At 41.5% G+C, this 12351-nt stretch overlaps 1 protein-coding gene across 3 annotated transcripts in view; it reads left to right on the plus strand.

The window, feature by feature from the left end:
* Positions 1 to 12351, plus strand: part of dock11 (dedicator of cytokinesis 11) — an 88179-nt gene that overhangs the window by 29323 nt on the left and 46505 nt on the right. For 2 of the 3 annotated variants that reach the window (XM_085349730.1, XM_085349731.1), the window contains exons 19-33: positions 1492 to 1584; positions 4018 to 4141; positions 4247 to 4359; positions 4543 to 4620; positions 4701 to 4790; positions 5687 to 5808; positions 5898 to 5967; positions 6055 to 6180; positions 6469 to 6540; positions 6951 to 7097; positions 7660 to 7743; positions 9094 to 9205; positions 9593 to 9631; positions 11416 to 11597; positions 12108 to 12221. In XM_085349730.1, coding sequence (XP_085205856.1) covers positions 1492 to 1584; positions 4018 to 4141; positions 4247 to 4359; positions 4543 to 4620; positions 4701 to 4790; positions 5687 to 5808; positions 5898 to 5967; positions 6055 to 6180; positions 6469 to 6540; positions 6951 to 7097; positions 7660 to 7743; positions 9094 to 9205; positions 9593 to 9631; positions 11416 to 11597; positions 12108 to 12221 — 1566 coding nt within the window. The remainder of the gene's footprint in view (positions 1 to 1491; positions 1585 to 4017; positions 4142 to 4246; positions 4360 to 4542; positions 4621 to 4700; positions 4791 to 5686; positions 5809 to 5897; positions 5968 to 6054; positions 6181 to 6468; positions 6541 to 6950; positions 7098 to 7659; positions 7744 to 9093; positions 9206 to 9592; positions 9632 to 11415; positions 11598 to 12107; positions 12222 to 12351) is intronic. The other variant, XM_085349732.1, reaches the window with a different exon arrangement.

Raw genomic sequence — 12351 nt, forward strand, 5'->3', positions numbered from 1 at the left:
CGCAGCTAGAAAACACACAGATTGACCCAGACGTGGGTCAGACTGTGTTCCAGACAACGCTCAAAGTACTGTGAGGCAGAAAGCTGTTTACAAACAGGAGCAGGCGGCACACCTCTCGGGAGATTTAATCAGAGTTAGCGGAAGCTCAGTAAGGTCCTGGGGTTTACATAAGACACAGCCGGACTGAGAGGAAATTCATTCAAAGCCTTATGGAGTCGGAATGTGAGGGCTGAAGAGGATGGAATTCTCAGAGGACGGGAATTTAAAGTGCATTCATTTCCATTTCATCGTTGAGAGACCAGTTGCTCCTCAATCCTTGAGTTCATGGTTGGAGTGCTCTCATTTTTGCACCAGTGGCCGACACTTTAAGTCATGTGTGGTACAGTTCATGTGCTAACATGCCAGCCTTTGTGATAGATAATATCAGAAGCAGCTCCTCCAGACCTCCTTCGGCCCCCATCCTGACTCAGACAATCGTAACTCCCATCAGCCTCTTTGCCTCTGCAGTGAGGGCTCTAAAGGTACACATCAAACCATGCACCACCTGCACTCCTGAATCTCAGATCTTTTCCCCCGCCTCTTTCCTGCTCCACCTACAGCTTGTTTCCAGATTGTTCTGGCATTTGTGAACCCTGTCCTCTCTCACGAAGCCTCTCCCATCCTCTGGGCTCGTCTCCTGCGGAGGCTTTCAGGCATTTGGCTCCTGTAGCTCTGTCCGTCCTGTTGGCTAGCACTGCACATTCATGCTCATTAGAGATGACAACAATAGTTAGCATCCTAATTACAGTATGAAGCCATCACAAGAGGTTGGAATTTTTTCCCTCCCCTTTGTCACCCCTCATTAGAAACATCCTGACCTGGTCAAGCTTGAGCTTGTTGCGATTTTTTAATTTTTCCCACAGAGTTCTTGCACTGACTCCTCCTCAAAAGTGATCATCAGAGGTCAAAAGTCAACTTAACCTTAGCCTGGTCCTGCCAAAGGGTTCTTCCTGTTAACGGGGAGTTTTTCCTTCCCACTGTTACCAAATGCTTGCTCATGGAAACGGGGTGGGATCTCTATTATTAGAGAACCCAATAAAAGACCCTCTATTGTTGTAGGGTCTTTACCTGACAATATGAAGCAGCCCTCGAGACAACTCTTGTTGTCATTTATTGAATTGAATTGACTTGTTTGTGTCATCATGTCCTGGAGGAAGGGCTCTGCTGCTCACATAAAATAAGTCCGTGAGTTTTGTGCAAGGTTTGCGCTGTGGCATCTGTCTAGTCAGAGCCCAAACATTTTGCGATCTTAGGTCGTCCTTTGTAGTTTCTCTCAGGCTATGTTTAAATCATTGCTGATTCAAAGTGTAATGCATGATCCATACAGGCTTGCTCACTCCCTCGCCTTTTGTACAAATTATGGCAGTAACCACAGCTTCCTGAGCGCTTACTCATCACTGTGCCCGTAAAATCAAAGGAGTCCAATAACCAATGTGCCTCTTTGCCTTTCAGTGCATCTACGGCAAGCCGGGAGATTCACTCTTCACCAGCAGCACCTACGCAGCCGTCCTGCACCACAATCAGAGCCCTGACTTCTACGATGAGGTGAGCTCATGTTGCAGGCTCGACCTTATTTCTTCTATGGCATCGCCTTTCAATTCATATTAAATTAGATCAAGTTAGCAGATTTAGAGGAAGTTGAGTGCTTCCAAAAACTGAGAAATGAGTTTGATTTTAAAAAGAAATTTAGTTTATGCCCTTAAATCTTTTTTTTTTTTTTTTCCTAATTGGCCGTCTTTAGTACTGACATTCCTCAGCAGCACTGAGATAATCCCATAAATCTGTCTCAGGAATGGGCTGTGATCTCGCACTAAACTGACCCGACAGTCAGTGCACGCATGCACATGCACACACACACAAATACAGCTCAGCGAGAGAGGTACAGTTAGAGCGGTAGAGCAGAGGGGGTCCATATGGCCTTGATATCAAACGGATTAGGATCTTAAGCTCCCCCTGTGTGCACCCACATGCATGCAGGAACACACAGAAGTGCACTCTGTGGGATTTCCCTTCACATTGTTCAGCTTCCAGTCACATCAACCAAAATTTCTGCTTCAGCAAGGCAACGATGATCTTTGTGCTTCTAAATCTGTCAGTCTTGTTAGTTCCATAGTGAAGTGCATTTAAAAGCAACATGTAGGACACATTTATAGTTACTGATATTATATAAAGGGTTCTGATTTTGTTTTTCACACCTAAAATTTGTTAACTTTTATATCTTAAGGATATATCTTGTCTGGTCTTTAGACTTTTGTCTAATTTACCGAGAAGAGTAAATTTAAAACAGAACGATGCATGAATCACGTGTTCTGGTGTTATAAATGTAAGAGCCGTGATATTCAGTCATGGCATTGAGAGGCTGTTTATGACGATGTGGGTCTGTGCATGTCATCAAAACTTTTTTGTGTCATTTCCTGTCAATAAAAAACAGCATGTGTGGTTGCAGGGAAAATCCATCTCCCTGTTGTTGCTGCCCTCTGGTGTCTCAGTGTCACAGCAGCAACTCCCAGATGAAACAATGCTTTTGCTGTTGTTTGTTTTTTTGATTTCATTCTAAACATTAATTTAAGGATAAACACATAAATAAAAAAGCACAAGCAAACCCCTTTCATTTTCTTCATGGAGAGAAAATGCACAAAGTGTTCAAATTCATGCCAGAAACACTCAAAAAGAGAACTGTTACACTACAAAAGCATCCCAAACGTCTCCAAACAGCTCCAGTTTCTGCTTCAGTACATGTGTCGTTCTCTGTAGAAGGTGATTTGACATCTTTAGTGTGTGACATTTACTCCAAAACAATGCTGTTAGCCTTTCGCCATCTAAAAAATATCATTTTCATTGATGTTCAACTTTTTTACTCAAGTAAAAGTGTCAAAGTACAGGCTCTGAAATGTACTCACAGTAAGAAAGTAGCTCTTTGAAGTTCTACTAACAACTTTCATACAAAGGTAACTGAACCGATATTAATATAATAATATCATAATATTAGTACATATTATTCAAATTTAAATTCAAATTTTAGTAAATGTAATTAGATGCAGTGAAACAACAACTGAATTCAACAAGATGTCAGCAGTTTCACTGTGGCAGATGTCCGTCCCTTACACTGACACTAAACTGTTTATCCTGACTTTATACCAGACAGAACACAGTTGGTATAAAGTTGGAATTCAGTGCATGAATCTAATCTTCATCAGCTTAAATGCAAATGCATCTCTGCTACACTTGATGTAACCTAACTCTGACTTTCTTTCTTATCCTTCTCCATCTCTGAGTGAAGCTGGCTCTCTTTCTTCTCTCCCTGTGAAATCCAGCAGGTGGACCTGTAGCTTGTAACACACTGTGTGTTTGCTGATGTTCGCTGAACTGGTAGAAGCGTTGCATTTAAAATGACCTATTCTGCAGCACAAGCTAGATTCTGAAGTACTGCTATCACAACTTACACCTGCACTCACCTGCGCCCACTTTAACTCCCAACTCTATAGATGATACTGCTGAAGTAACAAGTCTGTTATGAAAATGTAAGGAATAGAAACTACAGATATTTGTTTAAAAATGTGGGGAGTAAAAATGAAAAGTAGTCCAAAAAAGCTACTCAAGTAAAGTACAGATAGCTGAAAATACACAAGATGGTTATTTTTAGATGCCTTTTGTTGATTTTATGTTAATTTTACCTCTTAATAATTTAGAGGCTGAAGGAAACCCTCACTGTCAGTACATTTTTGCAGGTTTAGAGAAACACTAACGCCATTATGGTTAATGTAACTCCCTTAATTTGAGCAAAAAAACATCAAAAAAGACAACAAGGAAATCACAGCATGTGGCACATCCTTTAAAATGTTGCCTTGGCAGTACTATGTAATACCTATATGGTATCCATTATTGGAATCAGTGCCTCTAATCTTGTTTATGTGTGAAGATTGAACTGATGGTGACATAAGAAGATTAAAAGAGCGACCTGCTCCTCTGTGTGTGCAGGTGAAGATCGAGCTGCCGGTTCACGTGCATGAGAAACATCATATCCTCTTCACCTTTTACCACATCAGCTGTGAATCCAGCAGCAAAGCCAGCAGCAAGAAGAGGGACGGAGTGGAGTCACTTGGTGAGAAATTTGGCTTAATGAAGCTTTATTAAAATGTTGGTGAGCACATTATTTAGCTTGTTAAAATGCCTTCTTCTAAAGCTCGGCTGCTTTCGCGTGTTTCAGTGGGCTACTCCTGGATGCCTTTGCTTAAAGATGGGAGGATGCAGTCGTTGGAGTTCCAGTTGCCCGTGGCTGCCACTTTGCCTGCTGGATATCTTTGTCAGGACACCAGGAAGGTTAGATTGTAGCCATGAAAACGATCTGGTCAGCTCTGTCACTGTCATGCTCACGATGTTAAAGCGAACGTTGACCCCTCATGTTTTAGCCCTGAAGGTTATTGGAGTTTTGAGGGAATGTGAAAAGTTTGCAGATACTTTATTGACTCTGTTTTGTCTATTATTCTCTTCGAATGGTCTCAGGCTGATATCAAGTGGGTGGAAAACGCCAAGACACTGTTTAAAGTGAGGACCCACGTAGCATCAACGATATATCCTCAGGTACAATTTGGTTCTTTTGCTTTTTTATGCACAAATGAAGGTTTTCAGGAACACTGATGTCCTGTTTTGTTTCGCCGCAGGACCTCCACCTACACAAATTCTTCCAGCACTGCCAGCTGATGAGAACAGCATCAGAGGGCAACCCAGCAGAACTGATCAAATACCTGAAGGTAAGATGCTGTGAGGCAGTGCACAGTCAGTTTTTTAGCTTTGGTCCATGTGCAGTTATTGATCATTTACAGTACTTCCACTATATGTGTCATTCGGCAATGCACTAACAGATCGATCATTTTTGTAGGGCATGCATCATTATGACTACTTATGAGCTTTCACAGTCATTCAACAATCAAAATACCTTTCAGTGCTATTATACAACAGCCTCCATTAAAGCAATAAAAGGCTTATAACACAGTTTATTAAGTTAATAAGGGATATGGATGGATGATGGCAACCCCAAATGCAACAATGACAAAAGATATTGCCAAAAAACGAAATCTTTTTAGACATTAACCTCTTTTGTACTGAATTTTGTATGAAAAATCATAACTATTTAAATGCTAGAGGAAATCAGTTGAAGTATTTGTCTTATTTTTGAGAGGTTTTCCTTTGGGAAAACATTTTTATGGGATGACTAACATTTTAGGGAGCAATTAACATGTGTGGGGAATGAAGGCTGGCCCGGGTGGTCCGACCCAGCAGGCAAACTGCTGCAGGTCAAAGTTTTGCTGTTTTGGCAGCATAAGTGGTACCAACAGAATGTCACTGCGGCTAAGCCCATCTTTTTTATACAGTCTATGCTGTGAATATGAAGGAAATGTGTCAGCAATGTCTGACAGGGAATTTCATTACATCAAGCACAGAGATTCAGCTACAGATCAAGACAGATTTTCCACATATATTTCTAATCAGATAAAATAATGCCGAGCGCTGATTTTATATCTAATAGGCTACAGTTTTTCAAGATCAGGGTGATATATATATATTGTGTGGAGGCGTGTAATTACGATTCTTATAAATATCTGGGAGTCAGAAGTAAAAGTGATCTTGTCTGGCCTCTTTCCCTCAGTGCCTACATGCCATGGAGACTCATGTCATCATCACCTTCCTGCCGACAGTGCTGATGCAGCTGTTTGAGGTGCTCACAGCCGCCACCAAAGAAGCCCACGAGATTGCTGTTAACTCTTTGCGGTCAGCTAAAAAACAAATTCTTTGTACTTTTACTGCTTTTACTCCTGATAAAAGGACATAGATTGAATTTCCATGCTCTGTGCCCTCAGTGTGATCATACATATAGTTTCCAAATGCCACGAGGAGGGACTGGAACACTACCTGCGCTCTTTTGTTAAGGTAAGCTGCCGCAAACACTGCCTGTGTTTCTGCTTGTGTCTATAAACTAAAGTGCTTTTGTTTTACTGTTCTCTCTCTTCTTCGTAGTACGTGTTTGTAACCAACAATCCTGCATCAGGAAACTCAGTGACCACTCACGAGTTGCTGGCCACAGCTGTAACAGCCACCCTCAAGCAAACTGCTGATTTCAACACCAGCAATAAACTGCTCAAGGTGCGCACTCAGTCGCGCGGATAATTCATGCATCCGTCCACACGTAGAACCAACTTTAAGCAGCAGATGGTGCAACTCTCTAAGAATGGAAACGAAGGGTTCTGACAGCAGTTGTCACCAGTTTCGAAAGAGAAACTTGTTCAACATGTAGCTGCTTGTCGGACACTACACTTCTCATGTCTCTTTTATCTCTCTTCCAGTTTCCCCTGACTCACTCTGCTTGTAATGTACTCCCATTATAGTCCTAGGAAGATTGCATAATGGGTAACCTTTCGCTCTTTTCTGCAGTACTCTTGGTTCTTCTTTGAAACCATGGCAAAATCCATGGCTCAGTACCTGCAGGAGGAGAACCGCATGAAGGTTGGTAAAAAGCGTTTTTCGCTCAATAACGCTGAGCAGTTCAAGAGTTTGTAGTCTTTAACTGAAAGTCTTATGTGGACTGGATGTTGTTATAAGACCTAGTCCACATATTGTTATGTCCGCGTAACCACATGCGATGACACAAAACACAGACACCCAAAGAAAACTCATTGTGTACTTGGCATTCTGATACCGCGAGCCTGTGTTACATCTGAGTCTTTGCCAAAAATCCTAAACATTCAGCAGCAGGCCGAGCTGCGCTGCTGTTTGCTGCTACACAGAAGTAGTTAGAGACAGTATAAACCTTTTAGTCTTATCTATATGCTGGGAATGATCTGTCTTCATAATATGGGTGGCTGTTTGACTTTAAAGTGATGCATCATTACATGCTATTCCTCCCCACTCTTTAGATGCCACGGGCCCAGCGCTTTCCGGAGAGTTTCCACCAGGCTCTGCAGTCCTTGGTGTTGTCCATTATGCCGCACATCACCATCCGCCACTCAGAAATCCCAGAGGAGGCTCGCTGCATCAACTTGAGCCTGGCGAATTTCATCAAGGTGTGAACCCCAAAGGCTAAATATGAAACCAGCTCAAAGAAGACCTGTTGCTCATTTCCAGCTGCTTATTTTTATTCATGGACTTTGCTAGAGTAGGGCCTTTTACTGGGCCTTGCTGTAGTCATTCAAGGCATCCCTTGATTTAAACAGGCTGATTTAGCTCCTTCTGATTGGCAGCCCTTCATAAGCAGACTGTTTACAACGGCAAACTGGTGAGGCTTTGTTCTTTAAGCAGCTCTTTAAGCCTAAGATAACCATTTTAGGTACTCTCTTTGAGGCCCTTTCCTTAATAGGGATCACTGTTATTTATATATGACAGAAAATTAAAAAAACAAAACAGGTTTGCTGTAATTTTAGTTCAGGGTGTATTACGAGCCTGAACTTGTATTAGCAGTGTTGTTGTGCTCCGTAAGATTATGTGTTACTGCTGTGCCTCAGGACACGACAGCGCCGCCTTTAAATGCTGATCTCAGACAAAATAGTGCATTGTTTTGTCTGAGATCTCCATCGTTTTGCATGAATTTCAGCAGCTTGTTTTCTCGTGTCTGCTTTCTCTCCTCAGAGGTGCCTGACTGTCATGAACAGAGGTTTCGGTTTCGGCCTGGTCAACCACTACATGTGTCATTTCAGCCCTAAAGATCCCAAGGTACGTGTTCCACAGAGCTGGGCAACCTCACAACGTCAGAGTGGAGGTGTAGCACATGTGTGACAACCCAAGGCTTCAATAATTCAATAATAAATAGCACATATCAATAATATTTAATTTATTTGTTCAATAAAATGTTAATAAAAGTAATTTTATGAATCATACACACTGTTATTGATTATAGCTGATGTAGTATGTTTTCTAATAAAGGTTCTATTACTTCTCAGTGAGTCAGTTCTAATAAAGCCGCTTCCTGCTCAGAGGTTTCCTGTCACGTACAAAATTTCATAAACGTATTAAACCATCTGTTGTAAACACAAGAACGTAAATATTTTACAAACCTGTGGACAAATTGTTTACAAATCTTAAAATCATATTGTTGTTTGTTAGTGAAATAAACTGAATGGATGTTTCTGAACTCAGCTTTGTGCAGGCATACTCTTCCTCTCTGAGATCAGAAATGAATTAAATGCAATATTAAACTCTTTTAGCAGCTTTCTTGTAAAACTGTGCGTTTGAAAAATTCATGCATGATTGCAATAATTATATTCGCATTAAAAATATTATTACTGATGGATTAACCATTACAGAAACATGAAAAATGAGTTATTATAGTTTTATATTTATTAGTTTTATATATATTTATATATAATTAATTTTAAATTTCATTTTAAATGTTTGTTTTTAGTTAGTTTTGAGGGCAGCTCTTCTTATTTCAGTTTAATTTTAATTGTTTGAAAATGTTTAATTTTAGTTGAGTTTTTATTCGCTTCAGTGTCACTTTGAGTCTTTATAATTATTACTGTACGGAGGGCATATGTCAGAGGCAAATTTAGGTTTTTAGGAAGTTTTTTTTTAAGTTTAAAAAAACAAAACAAAAACTAGTGAAACTACTCAAACTAGCCTAAAAAATTTTATCCAAAAAGGGGACATTTTTTCCCCCTTGGAGCAATTTATTATTGAATTTTCTTAAACACGTGCATCAGCACTGCTGCATTCTAAACATCAGTTGCACCTTTATGTTTGCAGATTCACGGCATTCATTATTTATTATTAACCACCTTAAAGGACAAAGATCTAAAGTGAACTGAAGCGTGCACTGGGGCGTTTTCGTGAGCGCCTCCACGATGTGTGTGTAGTCGCGCCCTGTCTCATGCTCACCTGTCGCTGTGTCTGATGTTGAACAGTTTCTCCCGGCCTTCTCTGTTTATGTTGTTTGGATTTGTTAGTCAAATGTGTTGCTCTCGCAGACGCCCCGCCGCGGGCAGCTTTTGATGTTACATTGAGAATTCTGTTTGGCCGAAATTTGCATATTTGTGTGCGAACCGCACTCTCGCCCGTTGGCCACAGGTGCTGACCGAGATGAAGTTTGACTTCTTGATGACCTTGTGTAACCACGAGCACTTCATCCCTCTCAACCTGCCCATGGCTTTCGGGCGCACCAAGCTGCAGAGGGTACAAGGTAAGAGCGCGCTGTGTAGGCCTACTTTTTACCGCACATGTATCCACTGACCTGCTGTCACACGACCCCAGCCCCTGACCTTTTTCTGACATGCATCCACCACACTGATCCTATTAACCCGCCTGATTGTTTGGCCCACAAACACACCCACACACACACACACACATTACATCACACCTATCCGCATTAGTCGGATCTCTGGTGAACAAGGTTTGCCAACACTTTATCGCACAACCCGTTTTACACGACACCATGAAAACAAACACTGGAGTGCGCGCTGTGGAAATGCTGCATGGATTGTTTACAGTTTTACCCCGAATGTCTTTATTTTTACTCCACCCCTCTCTGTTTTTTGTTGTTTGTTTGTGTGTTTTTGCTTGTGGTCAGATTTTATTCCGTATGCGACGGAGCTTTTTGGGCCCGTAGGTAGGTGAAGCCCACCGCACCCATTGACACCACCACGTTTGCTGACACCTTGCACATGACTGCTCCTCCTTGTCCTCACCTGCACTAACCACACCGCCGCCTGATTTTTTTCCCTCCCACCCACCCTCATAGGGCACTCATTCCCCTCACACTCGGAATAATGCTAATTCCGGGCTCTTGCCTTCATTTTCCTACCAGGGCCCCGAGCCTGCGTGCTGTAGAGGAGAGCAGCTGGGCTGTTATGGGAATCAACAAATCCTCTTTTCCTAATGCTTAATTCACTTGATTGTTGTAAACACCAGTCAGAAGCATCTCTCATGAAGCTGTGGTTCTCTCTCGCTTTCCTCCGCCCGTCTGTCTCTCTGTCTGCCTGCCCGTGTCTGTCATTAGAGGAGATAATTGGAGATGGTTTCTGTTTTCCAGGCTGCACTGCCTGTGTTAATATTAACCCAGGGCTGCTGTTGAACTCCATGTCATTGTTTCTGTTGAACTTCTCATTTTTTAGTGGTCTGTTTGTTTATTTCTCTTGTCTGAATAACACCGAAAGATCATTTCCAGCAGATTTCCTGATGAATTATTCAAGTCCGCTCCGCTTTGTGTGTTGTGGAAACGTTAATGTCCTGATGAATGTGTTCCGTGAGTTTGTTGCATAGTGGTTTGGAGTGATGCACTTTGAATGATTGAATTTGCCACACTTGCTTCTATCAAACATTATAACTACTGAATAAGACACATCATATCGTATAAATCTGCTGTGTTTGTGTCGGTGCTTGTTTGGTGCTTTTAATGCAAAGCGCTCTGAAGCATTTATCTTGCAAGGCGCCGCAAAAGAGAAAAGCCAGGAAGTAAAACTCTTGAGGGCCAAGTTGTGCACTATTAAGCCAGGATGTTTTTTATTTATAGTTATTTAGTAAAAATATGCAGTCTGAGGAGAAATTAAAGGAAAAAAACAAACAAAAACAGTTCATTAGCCGGATCACTGTTTCCCTTATGAAACATTGATTTCAGCTTTCGTGACTGGTCTAAAATCTCCTATATCCAATCAAAATGCATTGTTTCAAGCATGTGTTTATAATAAAATAACGCTTATTTACTCATGCTTACTTTCAGTATGTTTCAGAACCTAATTTTATATGTCATTCTATCGTGTTGTAAGGGTGTGAGAAAATATGGGAATATCACTTCCTGGCCGATGAGACGACAGAAAAGAATAACCTCACCAGTAGTTCTAGGAACCCAGTTGTAACTCCCAGCATATCCAAAAAAATCTTTTTATTGGGATTCCCGTTTTTTTTTTGTCATTCACTCTTGCAGCTTGTCCACAGTTTTTACGCAAGTCTGTCCTTTCCAGCCTTCAGCTGCCTTTACTGGGTTTTGCAGGGCTGGATGATGCTGGGCTGATTCTATCATGCTAACCTTTGTTTCAATAAAATTTTGTTCCCATTTTTCCTGTTAATAACTAACAATAGTTAAATGTGTCGTGCAGACTTTTTGTGGTTTGAGAAGTGAAGCATACCAAGTTCAGAGCACTGCCCTAAGGGGCCTAAAGTGTGCTAGCAGAGTGTGTTACACAGCTGCTGAGGTCGAGGATTTAGGCTTTCCCTTTAACATCTGCAGCTTACGTTGTTACATTATAGACTGATTGCTCACAAGGAAAAAAATGTTGTAAGAAGTCGATTCAATTAGATTGGAAACGGATTTTTACCAGACCAGAATTTACTGTTAGGAAATTTCACTTCAGCTCATCCTGATGCTCTCTCACTTCCTATTTGGCCCAATCACAGAGCAGAGTCTGGAGTTCAGTTTGACGGAGGAATACTGCCGTAACCACTTCCTGGTGGGGCTGCTGCTGAGAGAGGTGGCTGACGCCTTGCAGCAAGCGCCCGAAGTGAGGCAACAGGCCGTGGGCATCCTCAAGAACCTTCTTATTAAACACGCCATGGATGATCGCTACACCGCTTTCAAGGTTAGGAGCATGCAAACAGAAAGGAACTAGCAGAGGCAGGATGAGCAGGAATGTGGACGGAGAAAAGGGCAGAACAATGATTTATTGTTCTCAACGATTCTGTTTGGGAACAATGCAAAATAACAATGAGTTCCAATGATTAAAGTATTTGATTTGGCATTTACACAATACACACCTGCATTAAAAACAACGCCTATCTTAGAAACAAAAGTCTGAAGAGTCTGAATAAGAAATAAAGGAGATATTGTTTAATGTGTAATACATCAATCATCAACAGAGGCCAAATGTCCTACCAAGTGAGCTCAGCATTTTTACCCATAAAAGTAAATGAAGTATGTGACACAGGTCACCACCTGTGCATACCTTTCTATTTTAGTTTAGATAAGATTGTCTCTTATGCAAACCACCTAAGTTAGAGTGCAGCCACAGAAAGGTAAGGGCTATGTGTAGCTAACATTAACCTACAATAATCATCTCCTTTTACTTGTTTTCAAATGTTTATGGTTTCAGAACCAGCAGGCCAGGATCTGTTTGCTGTACCTCCCACTTTATGAGCTGCTCTACCAGAACTTGAAGCAGCTTTCTGCTCAGCCTCTCATCTCCAGTCCTGGGCTGGGCCTAAACGTGAGTCACCTCACAACGCTCCTTTTCTTGGAGATTTCTGTGATGTAACTCAAAGTCAGTTTCACATATGAATTGGCTGTTGTGCTGTAAGATCTTCAGTCAGGCATAGACTTATTCAGAAGGAGTGGTT

Source organism: Diplotaxodon limnothrissa, linkage group LG3, assembly GCF_057381915.1.
Source record: "Diplotaxodon limnothrissa isolate DT_005_m linkage group LG3, D_limnothrissa_male_GT1.1, whole genome shotgun sequence".
Taxonomy (NCBI): Eukaryota; Metazoa; Chordata; class Actinopteri; order Cichliformes; family Cichlidae; genus Diplotaxodon; species Diplotaxodon limnothrissa.